At 39.3% G+C, this 20,744-nt stretch overlaps 1 protein-coding gene across 4 annotated transcripts in view; it reads left to right on the top strand.

The window, feature by feature from the left end:
* UBAP2 (ubiquitin associated protein 2) overlaps positions 1-20,744 on the top strand; it is a 117,645-nt gene that overhangs the window by 25,924 nt on the left and 70,977 nt on the right. For all 4 annotated transcript variants that reach the window (XM_080574745.1, XM_080574744.1, XM_080574746.1 and 1 more), the window contains 3 exons: positions 481-591; positions 4,395-4,548; positions 6,172-6,266. In XM_080574745.1, coding sequence (XP_080430871.1) covers positions 481-591; positions 4,395-4,548; positions 6,172-6,266 — 360 coding nt within the window. The remainder of the gene's footprint in view (positions 1-480; positions 592-4,394; positions 4,549-6,171; positions 6,267-20,744) is intronic.

Here is a 20,744-nt window from a genome sequence, read left to right as displayed (position 1 = left end):
ATAGCCTGTTTGTGTGGTCTTATGTTACAACGGATTGAAGGAGCCGAGCTGACTGGAGAAGTTAACCTTTTTCTCAGTCTGGATGTTTTTCCAGGTGGATCTGTTCACCACCAGAGTTTATTTCATGGCTGTGCTCACACAGTGAGATAAAGGGGGGAGATAATGGAGCTGTCCTGGTTTGTGGTGTCTTTACCCTCGTACAGGTATCACTAGGGTGACGGCATTTGCTTGCAACCATGAACTTAAAGGAAAAAAGTGCAAGAGGGTGTTTTCTTGATTACTATATATTGATTACTATTTAAACTTGTGTTTCATCCTGCCTCTTACCTGAACCCTAAGCAGATCTATGAAATGTAGATACCTTTATTTAGGATTTTAGATTGCTCTGACACAGTAGCTGCATACTTTCTTCAAATCTGTGATGGTATTAACTCTTATGATGATACTTTGGATATTTTAACATGTGACTTTTACTGCCAGCTTATGGAAGTGACGGGGAAAAACCAGGATGAGTGCATAGTGGCGTTACATGACTGTAATGGGGATGTGAACAGAGCTATCAACATACTGCTGGAAGGAAGTTCAGACACGGTAAGGTTTTACTTCTCTATTAATCTGCTCTTATTTCTTGTTGTGGCTATCCACTCTGAGACAATGATTGGGAAAGTCATATTTAAGAAGCTTTTGATTTCCGTGTCTCCACTGAAATTCATCTGGAGGAAATGGGCACCAGGGAAGCTTCTCTGTCTTGTGCATAAAGGCTGAAACTTGAAAATGTAGGTGTTCTGCTGGTCTCCTCTAGAGTCCTCCAGCTTTTATAGATGTGCTGCTATTTTCTCTGCAGCAGAGCTCAGTGGGGCACTGTCCTGTGTTCTGCTGACCTGTTTGTAGTTAGTCTGTAGCACCTCCACAATCATGAGACCTGAGGTGATACTGTGTTTGCCACAAAGGGAAATCTTTGTAAACCTAAAAAGGGAGGCAGATACTTGACATCATGTAACTTTTGTAGGTACCCGTTGCAAGTATTGAGGGTGGAGGAGGTTTCCACATCTGAAAGATGCATCAAAAACTAATAGGGGCACAAGAGAATACAGAAAGTAGTTGCTTTTGTCGTTGAGTTGCTCATTAGCCTTACTTTATGGAGAAAGTGAAAGAGGAAACTGAACTGTGTATATAGGAACAATGTTAGGGTTGCATAACGTGTTCTTTATCCCAAGAGTTTTCAGGAAATTGTGGTTGAAGTTCTTGCTGGAGGGACTTCTAACAGCTTATCTGAGACAGTCAACTAGATTCTCTTTCTCTTATAAATTGAGAAAACGCCTGGACTTCCTTACTTTACTGTCAAATGTTCAGTACTTCCTGTGATTTATCAGGATGTGTTCTATTGCTTAGTGTTAATGAGGAAACAAACCCCCCTACACCCCAAATCTAGGCCATGTACCATTCTAACCAAGGGGACTTTCTTTTTATCCCCTTTTTATTTGTAAGAGTTGTCATCTAAAGCACAGAAGTGTGTAATGCCGAGTGGGTGGGTAAGTTGGTAGGAGAAGAGAGAATCTCACCTGGATTAAATCTATCTTGGTAATGTGCTATCCATTTTTGTGTTCTCTGGTATTTATCTTCTAGTTGAAAATAGTTCTCTGGTTGAAGAGAATGTTAAATGCTTTCTTCAGCAGACTGTTATAAGTGATCATGACATGGAAGAAACTCTCTGAACTCATCCATCAGTAAGAGGCAAAAACATATCCATGTTCTGTGTTGGCACGTCCCTCTGAACCCATTGTTCTCAGTATAGAAAATGCAACTCACATATAGAGAACTTGAAGGGCTCAATGAGGAAGGAGGAAAATCTTAGAAAGGTCTACATCAGTGTGTGTGAAGGCACATATTCCTTATGGAAGTATGGACCTCCAACTTGAAGGGTTTGTTGTGAGGCCATTATACTTCAAAACAGCTTTACAATGGATTTGGTATAAAGTTGGAAACAGAGGTAATACTTGTTCTGAATGCAGATTCTTGATTCTCTTTCTAGCTTCACTTGGCTTTGATGCACTACGTGTTTTTTTGCCTCATTTGGAAGAATATGTATCTATCCAATTTGAGGAATTAGAAGAGCAGGGAGTGATGGCTATGGAGTCTATTTATAATTTCTTTGATACTCTGCCAGCTTTTTTTTTTAATGCTGTGATCCTTAAGGCTTTGTACTCCCTTTATGAAGACTTTTCAGTTGCAACCGTTGTGACAGTCTGGCTTTGGAGGAGAGTAGAGAAGGGTATGCTTCTTTGCCCAAGACTTGTGTTCATTTAGCTTCCTACAGGAGTAAGAGCCATTTTATGCCCAACCATGTTTTAGCTTCTAAAACTTTTGAAGGTCGATTAAAGGGGGAACCCTTCAGATCCCTTTTCCCCCTACATCCCAAGGTCAGGGCAGCAAAAAGCTTCTGTTAAATATTTTTCAAGGGTTAGGTCCACAACTGTAATTTGGGTTGCCTCAGGCATCCTCAGCTGAAATTGTAGTTTACAAAGGTTTTGATGGTCTATGATGCATACCCATGTCCAGAGACAGTGTTATTCCCAACTTCTGAAAGAAGTTTAAGAAAGTTTTCTTCCAAATGGTACTGATTTTTCTCCTTATATAAATAGTAATAAATAACTTCACAAATCCTGAAATCCTTGTAAATGTCTGAAATTCTTACTTGTGGTAAAGCATGGATATGATGCTTTCATAGTTCTCTTTACTGATATTTAGATCGTATAAAGCCTTACTACAGTCTCTTTTATTTTAGATTTGTGGGATCATCTGTTTTTGGAGATTTCTTAAAACAATTGAAGATCACTTGGCACCACACCCATTAGCAAAACAGTGCATTCTGAACCATCTAGATTAGGTTTTTAACCTGTCAGTGCAGTTATTTATCGTCCTTTAAAGTATCTCTGAAACTCTTGGAGGGTCTTAGTGTGCAATGCAGTTACACAGGCTGTGGCAAGTGAAGCCGTGTGATAGTTACTGGAGGAGACCAAGTTTTCTCCCATACAAATAACATGACATTGCTCAGACAAGTAGTTTGGTACTTCTAATCAGCACCATCTGTACTTTACCCAAGTTGTCTTATGGCAGTGTAGTCTTCAATGTGAGAGATGAAATTGAAAACTGACTTGAGCTTCTTTCTCACCTATACCACTACAAAAGATGAATAACCGTTCTCTTTTAGTACTTAATGTTTTAGTGTCTTGTTTGAGAGATTGAGTTTATACTTGCAAACTGCTTTGCTACCTGCTTGTTCAGTAATGTTAGTTTTTTTAATTCTAGGCAGATTGGATTAGCTGGTCACTGCCTACCTTGAGAGGGTTTCAGTGAAGAGATCACAGGACCCAAATTACTGATAGCCAACCTTTTATGATGCCTGTTGCGAAGCCATGGGCTTTATCTAGTGCTTCACAGTTGACGGCACCTTATCTGCATATGCAGTTTTCCTGCTTGAATACCTTATCCAGACTATAAGCTGCTAGAGGTGGAGACATTTAAAAGCATCTGCCATCTTAATGGTTTACAAATAATACCTTTCTTCTTTACTTTGCAACTATGGCTCAATAGACTAACCATGCAATTGCATAATGAGTTGCTGTGCTATTCTTAGCAAGTACTTTAGTCATTTTGTTTTCAACTCCTACAGATGTTCATATGGAGCTGATATTATTTCTGAATTTATTTTGGGGTTGGATTTTTATATTAAAGCTGAGATCTGTTTGTACCTTGGTACTCTGTCTTGTTTAGACATATTTCTTGAATTGTGCTCAACGTGATGAGCTGTAGCTGTTAGTGGATGTTTTGTCTTATGGCCCCAGTTTTCTCAAGTTCTTTGTCTGCCGTTCTGTCTCTTGGTGCTTGAGCTCTAGTAGGTCTGGATAATTTTTTTCTGTAGACCATGTACTTCTTCACATCAGTCTCTTGTTCAATAATGCTTGGAAGATATTTTTTCATTTCCTTGTGAGAAAAGATAGCTCTGTGCTTGCTCCCTTGCTAGATTTATGGAGGTAGTAAAAAGGGAAAACGTTGCTCTGTTTTTTTCTATGTTGTGGTCTTATTTAGGCTTCTTTGGACTGGTTAAAATTGCTATATAAAATTGCTATAATTAATATATAGCTGGAAGTATTTGAGATTATTACATTTCATAAGAAAACTAAGCTTCTATAATTTGTTTCTTTCCCATCTCTTCCCAAAAAATAGACTTTGGTTTTCCCCTTGTGTCAGTGTAGTTTCTGATAGGTATTACTGGTGTGATATTATACAAATACCTGTTTTTTCCCCGTGACCTGGAGGGGTGAGAGGCAGAAGTATACAGAGAAGCTTCTTCCTTTTTCATTTTTGTTTCTAATTCTATTCTATCCAAATAGACTTCTTGGGAGACTGTAGGGGGAAAGAAGAAAAGCGTTGGAAAAGAAAGTTCAGAAAACAAAGAGAACAGAGAAAAACGAGGGGACAGAGAAGTGAGTCGTGGACGGGGAAGTTCCAACAGACGGGGAAGAGGAGGCAGCCGTGGCCGAGAGTGTACGTACAGGGGGTTCATTTTTAAAAGCTTCAGGCATTTTTCTTGCAGGTGAAGCTGGTTGAGAGCAAATGCTTAATGGAATAAAAACGTCGAGAGTTATAGCTCGGTGCCTAAGTGGTTATACCTTGTTTACATGACAGGTATGCTTGATCTAGATGACTTAGTTTTGGGATGGTCTGTGCTTGTATTTTTCAGAGAACTGAATTTAAGTTTGTCCTTTCTTGATTGATTAATCTTGTACTTAGTGTTCTTTTATTTAAGTTTTATAATTGAGTCTTTGTAACACTGCTTGAGAGCAAGTATTTCACTGCACAGCTGATACACTTTTTTGTTTCTTTTAATTAAAAAAATATCCGGCTTTGACTCCATCTCCTTTTATGAGTGGGAGAACCTGAAGATGTTCTCATCTTCTCATAAGGGGAATGAAAAGACTGGGATCATTATTAATCTCTAGCATATATTACTGACATAAGCCAGCCACAGGTGAGTTACTACAACAGAGAAAGTGCTTTGTGAACTGAAACATTAAAAAAAAAAAAAGCTACAGTTTATATAGGTGCAATACGACCTTGTGTAAAGAAAGACTAATATTTTCCAAATCAGGTAGTATCACATTAAATTACCATTGGATACACATAGCCTTTTTCTTCTAAGTTTTATCAGCAATGTCTAAGCTGCATGTATTGCCTATAAGAGCCACCAACAGCACTGATAAATGAGCAGAGAATGGAGAGAGATGAAATAAACACAATCCTTTTCCCATAGAAGTGGGAAAAATATTTACAGTATTAGCCAACTTTTTAAATTATTGTAATATATTAAAATATTTTGCCATTGAAGGCATTGTGAAGCTCTGTTAGAATAGAGTAACATCAAAACTGAAAGTCAGAGGCAAGATTTTTGCCAGAACCAGATGTTGCTTTTTTCTTTCCTAAACTGAAACTGAGGATTTTCAGATGGTTACTAGATCTTGATGTTTCCTTCCCACCTTTTTATGCATGCATTAATGGTATTGTTGCTGCTATTAGGACAAACTGTGCAGTACAAAATACTCAGCAGTGTTTTAAGTGGACAGTCATCTTTTTTCTTCAGGGAGCCAGCCATCTTTCAGAATACCTACTCAGCAGTTTCCAACGAAGTAGAAGTTGCAGTGTTTTTCAAACACCTAGCCTTCTGTCATCATCCTCCTCTGACTTAAATACAGAGGAGAGTTAGTTTCTCCTGGCTGCGTAGGGATGTGACACTGGCAGACAGGAGATCCGCTGTTCTTAGTTATTCCTTATTCTTTCAGTGTTGCCAACTAACGCGTCAAGAAAGTGAAGTTTGAGGCAATTCATTTCTCACCAATTTACACTATTATATAATTAATATAATAAAACACTGCGCTTCAAAAAGTGTCTGATATGTTCCTCTCTTAATTGATATTTTCCTTTCTAATTGTCAAATTCCAAGTAAGTAATTTGTTTGTGGCTAGGCCTGCAAAGAAGAGGGTGAGTGAGATATCTTGACCATGCCACTCTGAAAATCTTACCTTTCCTTCTTGGGATTCAGTTTAAGCAGATGGCTATATTGTCTTATGTATGAGTCTCTAAATTTTCTCTTAAGCTGTCTTCTTTCCACAGTTAGAGCTGAAGAGAACGGAGTGGACAACAATCAAGGAGACAGGCCTTCAGACCGTGGAAAACGTGGCCGTGGGAGAGGTGAGATGGTGACATTGGTGGGGGACTGACCTTGATTTCATTTCCTGAAATGGAATTCCCCCCCTTTATGTGTTTAATTAAAGAGCTTAAGCATTTGGTTATCCTTTGATTCCATAAGCACTTCAGCCAGCTTTAATTTAGGTACTTGCCACCCCCCATAGCCCTTTTCACCGTTGGGTCTTAGAATGACTTAAAGGTGATTGGTATCAATTATTTTAGCAGTTTTTGGTGTGGTAAGCTGGTGTCCTCTGGCTATCGAGAGCTGTTTTGCCAGATCGAATAATGCCGGCCTGGGAGTTGGAGTGCACTGGGCTCCTCAAGATGTACCTTGGCAGCAGGAGAGTACAAGATTCCATTTGTGGAGCTCTTGAGGAGGGATTTGATGTGTGCTTATGCCATTATTTTGGGGTGGATCCTGTTGTTAGGTTTGTCTTCTGTTTTTGGTACCCAGTCTGAGAGCACTAGCCACCTTAGATGCTTTCTGGTGAGGGAAGTTTGGCATGAAGTTGTTGATGAGGAGATCTGTGGAAAGAGCACTGTGGAGTCATAGGTAGAACTGCACATCCTGAAGAAGAGAGGAAAGATGTTGGCAATAGACTTGGTGTGGAATCAAGGGATGCATGGTTTGTTTGGATTTTCATGGGATTGAGTGGAAAGAAGCTTGCTTTTCTTGAAGCAAGAGGAAGGGAAATGGGTTACCTGGGGTTGTACTGGGAGATGGGTATGAAGTTAAACTGATAAAGTGCACAGTAGGGCAAACGTACTTAGTAATGTGGAAAATATACTTAATTGTGGAAAAACAATTCTACCTTCAAAAGGACTCTTCTCTTTGGAATATCCAGTAACGAGGCATTCAGTGACTGGCACATCCAACTTCATTGTCTCCAAATCTGTATCTTGAAGTGGAAAGATGCAAAGATGTGTAGCTTCAGAGGGTTGTGAGTGACTTGGTTGTGCATGTAATCAGCAGGCATGAAATGGCTTGTGCAGAGGTAGCGTTGCAGGGGAGGGTGTGGTATAAAGTGTTATAGGTGGAACATAAGGCTTTAAGTATTTGCTTTATAAAATAATTCTTTATACAAGTTGTAAATACAAATGTAGGATTTTTTAAGTTGCTGGGTGGAACTCAAAAGTTAGTCTCAAGTTCTGTCTATTTTTGATTTGTTTTATGAACAATTCATTATGTTCATTGTCAACTCTGCAGTTCTCCAGATGAAGACATACTATCGTATGTCTCAAGCCAAGGCACTTAAATCATCAGTATCAGACTAACATACCTGACTGAAGAAACAGGAGCAACTTAAACCAATTTCAGTTCACTGGGGTAGTGTATACAGTGTGTCTGTATCTCTACTGAATAGTTTAAACTCTACATTGATGTTAACAAAGTGTCTTGATGAAGTCTCCTCTACTGTCTGTGATAAATCCTTTGAATGGCCTCAGGATCATTATATTACAAGTGTGTGTGTTATATGGCAGGAAATACCTAATTTAATTTTATAATGCAAGCCCTTGAAATCTTCAGGGAATTACATAAAGCTGTGTAATTCACTTCTTAATATTTTAAGGGTGCATGACCTTCTTTCTTTCGTTATTAGTAGATAACAAAAAAAAGGCTTCTTGCCATTTTATTCAGGAGTCTGTATTTGCTGTTACACAAAATAATAGTCAGATTTGGGATAAAGTACTTCAGCTAAAAGGAAATAGATTGGTAATCACAACAGAGCACTTTTTTTAGAAATGTTTCATGTAGTCTGTGTGTAGGAATCTAGGCAACACATACAAAATTAGGGGTCAGCTAATATCCAAACAATGCACTCTAGCTATTTTAAGGTACCTTCTCAGGCTGGAATTATCTTATTGGCTGCTTTCTAGGGGCAGATTTGCTGGGCCATCACATTACTGCTTCGTTGTAGAAAAACCTAATTTTAATAAATGACACGCACCGAAACCAGCAGAAGTGGGATGGATTCTCTGGTGATAGTGCACTATTTATTGGGGGAAGAAAAAAGCAAAGCTTGACAGAGAATTTCAGCTTTAGTGCTGTAGGCATTGGCTTATACAGTAGATCTGTTAATGATTGTGACGTTCCTTGCAACTATAAAGGGTAGTAGGTATACAGTGTACAAACAGCGCTGGTTGCTGGAATGCAGGAGAGCAGGGATTTGAAGTAGATACACATTACTGAGTGATTAAGAGAAAGCAGTAGTGTGCCGCAGGATGCGATTCGGGACACATCCCAGCTGGAATTGCTCTGCTTCTCAGCTGTTAACCTCTGCTTGCTAAACTGTGTGTAAACTTTGATTTGGAAAGGAGTCAAGGAACTTAGGTTTTTAACGTGGCCTTCCTATCTATCTTTCTACAACTGAATTTCTTGAATGAGCTTAATTTTGCTGTAAAAAAATACTATAATGGTGATTGATAATTGTATCAAAGTGGTTATATTTGATGGTTATATCTTCAAGACTCTTGGTTCCTGAAAGATTCCCTTTATTTGTGTTTCAGTCAGCTGCAGTGCTGTATAAATTAAAGAACTGTACAGGCACAATACTACTTGATGTTGCTGTTTTGTAATATTCCCACATGCTCAGTTTTAAGCGCAGGTCTGGTTTTCCCACTCTCTTCCACCCCATGTTGAAAAGGGAGTGGTAGAACAAGAAAAAAGGCTTTGAAGGGTACTGAGAAGATTGCCTTTATGGGATGTGAGGAACAAGCAGAGTAGGACTTCGCAGGCTGCAAAAGAAAGGGTTGTGGTAGAGATCTGTAAAGTTTCTAGCAAGAAAGTTCTGTGGGGGAATGTATTCATCACTCATGCAAATATGAGAGTGAGGGGATATTAAATCAGTAAGTTACAGGTTCGGAATGAACGTCAGGAATGGTTTGATATATGAAGTTAACCTGAGGAACTCTTTACTTAAGGTCTTGTGGGTTCTGAAAATTTATACATGGGGAGTTTTGATAAATGTATTCAAAAAAACAACCACAGGAAAAAAAACAAACCAAAACAACAAACAAAAACAAACCAACCAACCAAAACAAAAAACAATGCCCAATGAATGAGGCTGGTGAATTACGTAAATTGTTTGGCTCAGGAAGTGTCTGAGCTACAAATGGCTGTAAATCAGGACTGTGTCCAGAGGAATGGTGTTGTGGTTTCAGCTCTTGTATGTTTCCACAGACACTGACCTCAGCCAATGACAAGATCGTAGGTAGATGATGAACTTCTTGGCTTCATTCAGCATGGAAATTGTTAGATTCATGTGTAACAACTCACCTCATTTACAAAGTCAAAGTGGATTTGTCACTTCCAATTCTGTTCCTAAACTCCTTTCCTTTTCGTTCTTCCAGAGCAATGTGCATATAGCAAAAATGTGGAGAGCAAAAACAAATTCATTCTAGCAAAACAGAAATAAAAGTGAAAGGGGAAAACATGAGGTTTTAATTTTGGACTTACAGTACTCGACAAGGAACCTTTCAAACATTTCCTGGCTATGTAAGAAAACAGAGCAGTGCACCCTTTTTGTAAATACCAGACCAGTCTAAATTGTGTTTGTGATCTTTTTTCTTAATTTTTTAAAATAAAAAATAGGCGATCGGGAAGAAAATGAGCTTCTGTAACGAGAATTGCATGTCTAAACATTTTCTTGTTTTAAAAGCTTAGCACAGTTGGCACAGAACATATTTTGGATTTGCTTTGCCAGAACTAGTAAGGATGTTGTTTTTTTCTAAAACATGAATGCAGAGCAGACCTTCTGGAGGTCACAGTTTGCAGTCTGTTTAGTTTTGCTGTAGTTAGCATTACGTATTTTTTTTGAGCTTACATATTTTTTTTTAAAGAGATTAACCAGAACTTAGCTTTAACATGTTACTTTTTTCTTTTGAGGCAAATTTGGAGTTGAAAGTTTTCTGCACTTCCTTTTAAAGATGCTTATTAGAGCACATGCAGTATATAAAACTGATGTGATGCTCCTAGCTTTATGATGACTAATAAGAAAAATGATTTGAATTATTACATAGAACATCGGTGTTTATTTTGGTAGTATGAAGTACACAGAATATAACCTTTATATGCTTAGCCCTATCTATTCATAGGGCTTAGGCCTCTGTTATCTCAGCTTCCACTGCAGATTGGCTGGCTGTGTGTTTCCTGAACATGGGTTTGGGCTGTCCAACTACTCTATAGCCTGAGATAAACACAGCTCTTGAGTGTTACCTGCTCTTCCAGTCTGTTTCCTTTCCCTTTCAGCTATTCTTAGGCCTCTTTCTTAACCTTGATGATGTTTTTGTCTGATTTAAACTTGTCAGTGTGAAAATCTTAGTTTTGAAATAGAGTATGTGTGTTCACTTGGAAGGACTTAAGGCTGTAAAATGCATTTTTTCTATAAAGTAGGCTATTAATTTAATGGGATAATTCCATTCAGGTTGTGGGACTACACATTCATCTTGTGCTCCCTTCCAGTGTACACTTGTTTTGGGGAAGAAGCTCTGAGAGAGCTGAACCATTCTTCCCTTGTAGGGAAGTATCAGAGTTAAGACTCATTTTGTGATTATGGGAGATTTGAACTCCCAATGCGTTTTACTGGAAGCAGAAAATCTCCCCATCTGCCTGGATATGACTGCTGTCTTTCCTGGAATGAATGCAAGAAATTAACTGTAAAGTTACCAAGTGATACCACCAATGTGAACCTAGTTGACTGAGATGTGCTGGAGAGCATGAAGGAAACAACACAGAGTTAAAATGTTAAAGAAAACAACAAAATGTTTTAAATATTTCATCACTTAAAGTTATGACATTGGATAGGGTAGTAGCAGGAATGTTAATCGGAATCAACTTTAAACATAGTTCCTCACTCTTGGTTTCCTGGAACAGAAATGAGTAAGCAATGTTGCCTTGATGTTTTAGCCTGTTGTTCGTAGATCCAAGTGGAAAGGAATGAAGAAATTTTACAAGCATTTACATGAGATAGAGCAGTAATATTATTCTTTACCTGCTTTTGTGTTTAATGTGCTGATGGATTGTAAGAAAATCTTCTCCTGTAATCTTAGTGGAAGATATAAAGAGCTACTACCAAGTCACTTGTTCTCTTTGTGGGTAGATTAAAAATGTTGATAGAGGAATAGATGATAGTTTGTTACCACAGGAAAAAAATCAAGTTTTTGGAAACATTGACCATTATAATCGAATCCATATCTTCTTTGTGTTGAACTTTTTTGCCAGTGTAAATTGGCATTACTGCTCGGAGGAATTAATCCAGTCTGTCTCCTGATGCATTTGGAAATTGATTTTGTTTAAAACTAGCCAAGCCAAAAAAGAAAAAAAATGGGGAGGCAGCACGGTAGCTGGGGATGTCAGGTCTACCTGATTTTCATTTGACTAACCCGTGTGAAGGTGACTGGTTTTCTGGCATTTAACAAGCAGAGATCTGGTTCAGAGAGCTGATCCAACAATGACCTGATCGTTTTATTTTCTGATGGTCGTTTTGTGGTCAGTGGTTGTATTTGCAAATCTATCTGTGCAAGAGAGATGACAGAGCTTGGGATCACAGGTGAGGATGGCTTCTGTTGTAGTAGTTTTCATTTAAATGGGTTTAAGCTGCTGTGAAACTGCATGGTTGGGATTTGTGTTGCTGAATTGCAGCGTGAAGCCCATTTGCTCACAGACCTTTTAGTCACCGTTAAAAAACATGAAAAGCTTGCAAATACATGATGGAAATTCACAGTACCTTCATGACTGTAACTTCTCTGTATTGTTAAACAGCGCCTTCGAAGTATTTTAAGGCCATGTTTTAATTTTGGCAGTTGTGAGAAGTAAGTTAGCATGAGAATTTAAGAATATGTTAGTGACCTGGTTGTGTCAAAGAGAGTATCAGCACTTCCCGTGGGCATCTTGCATTAATGACTATGATATATGAGACTCCACATCTGAGCTGAGTTAGTCTTTCACTGGTGTGTACTCACTGTCCCATATTTTGAATTAGTTCCTCATAAGTATCTTTTCTAGCTTTGAATTCAGTGCTTCCTGTAACCCTACAGGTTTGATACTTCCCTTTAGGCTTCATTGGAATGCTTTTAGTTGCATTTGATAAAATGTTAATGAATTTCTGTTTTGACAAAAAGCATCGACACAGTTTTGTGAAGTTAAGGGAATCTACTGAATTTAAAGTTCAGGATTAGCTTCCAAACTGATCTGATACAGACAAATCCTTGCTGGCTAGTAGTCTTTGAAGACTTGTAACTTCATAAATTGTGTGATTTCCTTTACGTTCAAAGTACTTTAAAGTTGTTAGAGATTCTTATTGTTGCTTTTAGCTGGTAGTTTATTGTGCAGATGCTGATACAGCATCTTACATACTCCTCACTTGCTACAACCATCTTCTGCTTAATATACTAAGGTTGGTCTTTGGGATTTTTGAGCTTGAGAGGCTGGGAAGGCTTTACCTCCTTTCATGCTAGCTATTCTAGCTGATATCTCTATATCTGACGTCTGCCTCAGTCAAACATATTGCTGCTTGACTGTTCCTGTGGTTTGCAGCTCCTCATCTGTTTCATTGCTGAGCTTTTCCAAAAAAGTGTTGGCTTCTGTTCTGTGCTCCATTAATAAATACTGCACTGGCTTCTGTCTTCGTGGGTCTGAGTGCTGTGACCCCTTTATGCCATAGACCAGCTCCCCAGACTTCATTTCTGTGTGCCTGTCTCACCAAAATACCATGTATGCCTGGATGGAAATCCCTTCTGCAGAATTTCACAGCTTCCCTGTAGCTACCAGTATCTTTTATAGAGAATGGGTAAACGCTTTCTGACAAAATGTGGATAAAGCTATCCTGGTATCTCTATGCTCCTGAGAAGTCCTTAAAAATGTAGGTAGCAAACGTTTTAAATAACCAGAAATGTCTTTCAAAACTTGCACAGTGAACTAGGGCAAGGGGGAGAATGGGTGGTGAGCAGAGGGAAAGGAAAGTCATTAGAAAAGGAGCTTCCTGAACTGGTTTTACTGTGTCCTGGAGCTATTGCTCTAACTCATTTCAAATGGTCCCCTGAAAATAAGGGGTGATTTTGATCCCAATTCAAGCTGCCTAACCTAGGTAATTCTGACGTTTGGACAACAAATGCATCGGTGATTTAAGATTATAATATTTGTATTCTGGTAAACTTAGAGTTGCTTGCTGACTTGTAATTACTGCATAATTTTGTCATTAAAATAGACATCACTTTGTTCTCAGTCTGCAGCTCTTGACCTGCTCCCGTCCTTGTAATATGAAACAATCATAGTTGTTCTCAAAAAAAAAAAAACAAAAAACAACTGGATAGGCTTCAGATATTGACATCCTAAAAAGGCATAAAAATAGAATTATTGTAGAAAATACTACATGTAAGAAATGAGTTTCTAGAGGCTTATGTAGAGCTGTACTTTATGGGTGTTTAAGTAATAAAATCTAATGCCTTGTTGGCAGTATGCTGCATGCAAAAATAAAGCCATTCACTGGAGCAAGAAGCTAGAGAACTAAGGCTGGAATCAAAATTTGGGACAACAAATTTTTTGTTGTTTGAATAGAAACAAGTTTTTGCGGGTGGTAATGGGAATTGTTTGAGTAATCTGAATTGAGTAGTCTTCATGTCAGCGACTAAGAGTAAGGGGCAAGGAGCATGTGTTTGCAGGTAGGAGAAAGCGCAAGACGGTAGCGGCGGACAACGGAGTCCAACGGAAAGAAGGAAATAAATGGTGTACTTACATTTTCTTGTCACGGACAAGGAATGACAAGGAATTTCTGGAGAGACCAGACCATGCATGAGGGCTGGGCTATTACAGCTGCTTAGGCAAGAGTGAGAAATTAGAGACGAATTTTTGAGTGATGGCTACTGACTTGGCAATGGCAGCCTCATTTGGGATGAGGCTTTAGGTAAGTCCTCTTGTTAGAATTTTGAGCTACTTCTCTAGTTACAGAAAAGCCGGCAAAGAATGGAAGTCCTACGGAAACATGCAGCAAACTGTGACTTGCATATGGTAGGGAAACATTCTCCTGTGAGCAAATTTGGGAAGGATATATTTTTTCCTGTGGTAGTTTTCTTCAATCATAGTATTTTCTAATGTGACAGACTAGTGACTGGCTCCTTCTCTGCTGTTGCTGTTAAATGGTGTTTTCTCTCCTAGGGTTTGGACGTGGCAGAGGGAGAGGAGCGGGGAGGTTTTCAGCCCAAGGCATGGGGTAAGAAACATGCAGAGCACAGATTTCGGGGAGGATCAAGCTCAGTGGCAAGATTGTTTGCCACTGTATGTATTACTATTGCTATATGTATGATGAATCACTACAGATGCAAAAATTCATAGATCTGTTAGATGATAACTGGATTATTTTTTGTCTTAAACCGGTGTTTGACTGGACACATCTATAGAACCCTAATCCAAGTTCACTTGAAGTTAATATGTCAAACTTGGAAGAACCCGTTTGTACCTATCAGTAAGAGCCACGTAGTGCCTAGGAGGCTCAAAGTGCTGTGTGGTGCTTATTGTCCTAGGTAAATTGGAAAAGGTATTTGTTTCAGTGGAATGTGAGTCCTAAATAAAAATAGGAAGACAAGTGGTTATAAGCTCTCTCCTGTTTTTGAGGTTTCATGCTTTCACTGTTTAGACACACATGTACCCAAAAACAGTCAAAGGTAGTTTGAGAACTGTACTGAGAACTACTCAATAGTTCTAAAGATTGTTTTTAGTTTTGACAGAATAACTTGAATCAGAGAATCAAGCCTCTGTTACTTTCAGTATTTGCCCTAAATGACATTTCATGTAACATTGGTGATGTCATGGTGAACAGAAGGCTAATTCTACTTCTCTAATAATCCTTCTTGTTCACAGTCCGTATGATGAACTGAAAGGAGGTTTTTCTGTAATCTTTCACCTGTTATCTGCATCTGTGTTTTTTGGCCTTGGTGTCAGGAGTGTGTTCTGAAATAATCTTGATGTTTTGACTGCTGTCCTGCACAAGTCTGGTGCTCTGAAATTATACGATACTGGTTTCTTATCAGTCAGCCACCAAGAAACTATCAGCCGAGAAAGGCTTAAAGCTGAGCATATAATCTAATGCTTTGGAGGATGGGGAAGAGTAGGTATGCTGTTAACTGCATTTCCAGGAATTCTTGTTTTGGTTCAGTTTCTCTACAGTTTCCTTGCTTTTTTTCTTCCTCCTTTTCTCTTTTCTCCCTTTTTTATCCATGTCTGCTCATAGAGGAAAAGATTCTTTGGGAGCCAAAATGATCAAGATAAATATATGCGGAAGTCAAGATGTTAAATCTAATACAACTTCAGCTAAAAATGATGGCACTTTTGTTCAATGAATGACCCATGTGTTCTCTTCCATTTCTTAACTTTTAAAACTCTAGGACATTTAACCCTGCAGACTATACGGAGTCTTCTGCCACTGATGGCTTTGGGACAAAATCAGAGATTTGGGAGACTGGTCAGAATGATGCAGATGATGGAACTGGTAAGATGCTTCCAGAAGTGGAAGGATTGGAATGAAGACCTGTAGCAAATTGCAGTTAAAATAACTGTTCTTTTAGTATTCAGCTACCTTCTGAGAATGTGAATACATCTCACGTGGCACAGATAGTAGTTCATTTTTGTAGCTTTGCTGCTGCTAAATTGCAGAGCACGTGCTGTAGCCCAAGTGACTCTCTGGTTAAATTCAGGGGAAGGCAATTTGCAATTTTTTTGTTCTAGCACTAACAATCCCTTGAGAGGCAAAGGGTTATTGGAAGAGTTATTGGAAGAACCTTGTATGTAAAGAATTACATGTAAAGAATCTTAAGTGCTGCTTAAGATTTTACCTAATTGTAGTTTAGGTTGCAAGTGCCACTGAAAATGATTGGTTCACAGGCATTGAGCAGTAGGATCTGAATATCTAAGTAGAAGAAAAAGGAAAAACTATTGATAAATATAAATCCACTTAGTGACACTGAGATGTCTGTGGAAGCTCTGCCTATACAGCATAGGAACTTGAGCATGTGAGTTTCTGGGATAGAGGAGAGTTCCAAGATCTGGCACCTTTTGAAGAGAATTATTAACTAAAACATGAGTAGGCACTTGAACGGAAGCCAGAAGAGCAGTCTGCCTCTCTGAAGATAGAGGCAGCTGTATGTTTCTATATGAAGTGTGCACTCCTGGCTAAAGGCAAGAGACAAGACAGTCTGGAAAGGAACCACTTCACAGTCGTTCCATGATGATTCAGAAGTGAAGAATGTGACCTGTTTGTCTGTGACTTCGAAAAACAAGATAGACTGTTGCTTCTCGTAGTCCGTGGCAGATGAAGACCAAGGGAAGCCTGTGTCATGATGGACAAATTCATGTATGTTATTATCCGCACTTGGAAAACACTGGCTGACAGGAGAGACTTTTTGTTTTTAAAACCCCATTAAAGAGTGACTCTTCTGATCTCTTCGTTGCTGAAGCCAGCTGAGATGATCTCTTTCACAACCTCTGTATCAAGTGTGGAAGGAAAAGACTGATACTGGAAGCCAGTGTGTGCTCCGTAGAGCACCGCAGTGAGCCCCTTGAGGTGCAGCTTTCTAAACTTCATAAAAGCCATTTTTCACTTAACTGGAGAAGGCAGTAAGAGGCTCAGAGTTCAGGTGGTCTTATTAGGCAGCTCTTTTGTCACTCGAGAGCTGCTTCCTAGCAGTCCAGTGTGGGAGAGTGGCACTGAGGACGTTAATGGTCATTGGAAGGGGAGCTCTTTTGCCAAATACGGCATCTTTCTGGGAAATTGCATTTTAAAAGACTTGGTGGTGTAGCATAGACAGGAGCATGCCTTTTACTTTCACTCATGTTAGTTTTTCAAATAAATTTATTGGGTAAGGAGTTAGAAAGGCAGCTAATAATACCCTTAAGAATACTGATGCTGATGTTTGCTGTATGGTAGCAGAGGACAAGATATGTTGTCACAAGCATAACAGAAGCAATAAGGTTGTCTGACTAAATATAGGCAAGAAAGGCATGAGGAGGCTGGAACAGAGGTAGAAAATTCCCTGGTTATTTATTAATAAGTTAGGAGGCTGTGGTTTATAAAAGACTTTGGCTTCTGCTCTGCTTCCCAAGTGACCCGAATGGTGGTGACCCTCCCTGCGAGCTGCGTAGCCTTTGTATGCCGCCTCCTTGCAATCTCTCCCTTTTGTGGGCATCTCAGGCTTCAGAAATGGAAGAATTCTGCCCAGGAGTAAGGGTGGGTGTGGCTGAACAGATCCCCAGGAGAGTGTGAATGTGTCCACACGAGGGTTTTGCTGCTAAGGAAATCAGTGGAAATTGAAAGCACACCGGCCTGTGTGTGTGTGCGTGCAACTTGTTTTTTGATGCCACGTCCATTTTTGCTGTTAGGCCCCATGCATGTCAGCAAGAACTGCATTGGATTTCAGTGAAGCAACTTAAGGCATGTGTGGGATGTTGGGGAGTGTGAGGAGAGGTTTTCTTGGTCTAGTTGGCTTTTAGGTGTATGAGTGTGGGGAGTTTCCTGCAACATGGGAGTGTTTGTCAGTGTAGGGAGTTTCCTGTGCAATAATTCGGTGAGTGGAAATCTAAAGTAGACAACTGTAAATGTTCTTTATGGATGCTAAGTAACTTTCTGCTGCTAATCTTCCTTCACTTTCAGTGCAAAGGCATCGTAACTGATAGAGCAAAGTCAAAATGCCTGTGTGTATGTATCAGTATAGGCAGAGAATTTTATTTTGTGGTCTTTCTTCTTTAGACAAGTGCTAGGAATGTCAGAAAATGGCCTGAGGTATACACCCCTCCCCAGTTTTTTTAATAAGAGTAGGTTTAAAATTGAGTGGCTTAGTTTTACCCGAGAGGGAAGGGCTTTCAACCTTGTGGTGAAAAGCATCTTGAGGGTGGTTAAAGAGGAGGCTGCAGCTGGGGCAGCAGTTTTCAAGCAGAAATGGGAGTGCTGGGAAGGAAGAGAGGAGCCGGGGAAGGAGTGGCAGACAAGGTGTGGGGCAGGAAGCAGGTTGTACAGAGTTTAGCTGTTGATTTGGCTTGTTAAACAGAAGTACTAGGGTTTTAGGGTTTTTTAGTTCCTTTTAATTTACAGTGCTGTTATGTTAGTTATAGATCAAAAGTCCCAGTAATAAGTTACCAATGTGAAGATACTAGACACGAACCAGAGGATGTGTGTATGTGTGGAGAGCCGTAAAGCCTGCAGTAGGCTGGGGAATGTCAGATAAGAGTATACACAGAGAAAAGGCAGAGTGGAAATCCCTCTTTACTCCCTATAACCCAGTCCCATATCTTTTCATCTACAATGAAAGAAACAAAGTTAGGTGCATTCTTGCTATGTGGAGGATGAGTGTCTTTTGTTTGCAATTCTAGTAAAAAGGAGATAGTAGGCAACTACCTGGAGAGGCTGAGCCAGTTTTGCATATTAAAAAGTTTTCTGAAGACAGAACTCCACAGAGAACTTAAATTTGGAGGATGAGTATTTACAAAGTATTTCTTCTGTGCTGGGAGAGGATTAACTTAAAAAGTTTTGATTAGAAACAAACACATTATTTGTTCTGAAAATGTTGTTGCTTCCATGTGTACTCCCAAAGTGCTCTAGAACCTCGTACCCTGAATCATTGCAGATGCTGGAGGGATCGCAGCAGCCTGAGTGAGAGGGGTTTGTGGAGGCATCGTTGTGTAGTTCTGTAGAACAGCTAGCTGTCTCTCTGGTGTTAAAACTTAGCGTTACTGATTGAAATAGAGAATAAAAGGCAAATCCTAATGGTTTATAATGTTTTTGTGTAATTGTATTCCGAATAATTCAGCATCCTAGTTCTTACAGAAGTGATCTTCTACAGAAAAGCGAAGGGAAGGGACAGGTGGAAGGAAACAAAATGACCAAGTTTTATCCAAAAGGGGTTAGACTTGAACAATTCAATTGATGCTTTCTTAGAGGCATGAGGCATGCTGAGTTTTCATTTTCTTACCTTTTTTTTTCTTTTTGTCTAAGGCAATGGGAGATCCTGAACAACCAATTGCACCAGTACTTAAAAAAATAAATTAGGATGGAGGTGCTCACTTCTCAAAGTAGACTATAAAAATGGATATTGTATTTTGGTAATTTACTGTTACCTTAACTTTGATAGTGTTTCATAAATTTCCCAGAAAAATTTTATTCGTATATTCGTACTATCTTGGTTATAAGCAGCTTACAATGACCCTGAAACTGAAGAATGACAACCAAGAAAGAAAAAAAAAACTGTAGTGTATCTGTCAAGGGGGAAGAAGGGAAATAGGTAGCTTGGAAGTTGCAAGGAAGCTGTTTTTTTAAGACTGCTGTAGGAGTCAGAAGGAACGCTTAAAGGAATCATTCAGATCATTTAAGATGTGGATGTAACCCAGAAGAAAAGGATTAATATATGTATTAATACAGAAGTTTGAGATAGACCAAAATAAAATAATTTGGGGGCCGATACATATGGCTGAATAAAAAAAGGGGAGGGGGAAGTGACAGGAAGTGAGGAGATGGAGGAAAATAGTTGAAGCTGTACCAAAACCATATTTTATATTTTTAATCGGCTTTATGACTTTCTGAAACTGATCTTTTTTGCAGAAGAAAACACAGAACAGTCAGAGACGGGAGTGTATGTTGAAGCTGATAGACAAGGATCCTTGAAAACACAAAGCATAATTTCAGTGGAAAACAGAACTGTTAAACAGTAATACTTCGCAAGGCATGGGGTAAAGGTTGGGAAGAGGATTTATGGAGCTACAATAACACTAAGGTGGATTATGGACAAAAAGGAAATTGTTGGACTTGTGGCAAGATCAGACTTAGAAGCCTGTCAATACTAGGAAGCTGTTAGCAATGGGGATTTAAGTCAGGGAAGAGCAATAAAACACCTGACATTGGAAGGATTGATTTTTGGAAGGCAGTGTGTTAATAAGTGACAACGATGAACTTAGCCTGGGTCAGCTAATAAAAGGGTAGAGGGTTGCATTCAGTGTTTGAAAGGAGTGAATGCACAGATGTGTAGTCATGAGTAGAAGCAGTGGATAAAAGCTTACATGGAGCATTAGGAAAACGTCCCAGTGTTATTCCAAACAGCTCCAGTCTCCAAAAGGTGTGGTGAGGAGTGCAAGGGATTCAGGTGTGTTTTTGCCAAGGCTTTTCTTTCTTTGATTTACCAGATTCTGAGCTCCCTTGGGCAGCTCTGGCGCCAGCGCAAGGTGTGTCTGCTGCAGAGGTGGGCCTTACTCTGTGTAATGTGAGATAAATGCAAGCAGGGCAAATAGGGGATGAACTTCTTTAAAGAAAAAATATCAGAGGAAGGGATTGTGTGCTGGTCAGGAGAGGGGGAAGAAAAACTCTCTCTAAAGAGTCCTGTTCATGAGGCTTTCCCTCCTTTCTAGATTTCCAGAATTTCTGTGGAAATGTGTGGGTTAGCCTAGAAATTTGAGGTATTGTAATTTTGGCGTGCTTTCATGTGATCTTTAGTTATTTTTCAAGTGCCTTGATATTTCACAATAA

Source organism: Anser brachyrhynchus (genome assembly GCF_964034855.1).
Source record: "Anser brachyrhynchus genome assembly, chromosome: Z".
Taxonomy (NCBI): domain Eukaryota; kingdom Metazoa; phylum Chordata; class Aves; order Anseriformes; family Anatidae; genus Anser; species Anser brachyrhynchus.
This window is presented reverse-complemented; position numbering and strand designations above follow the sequence as displayed.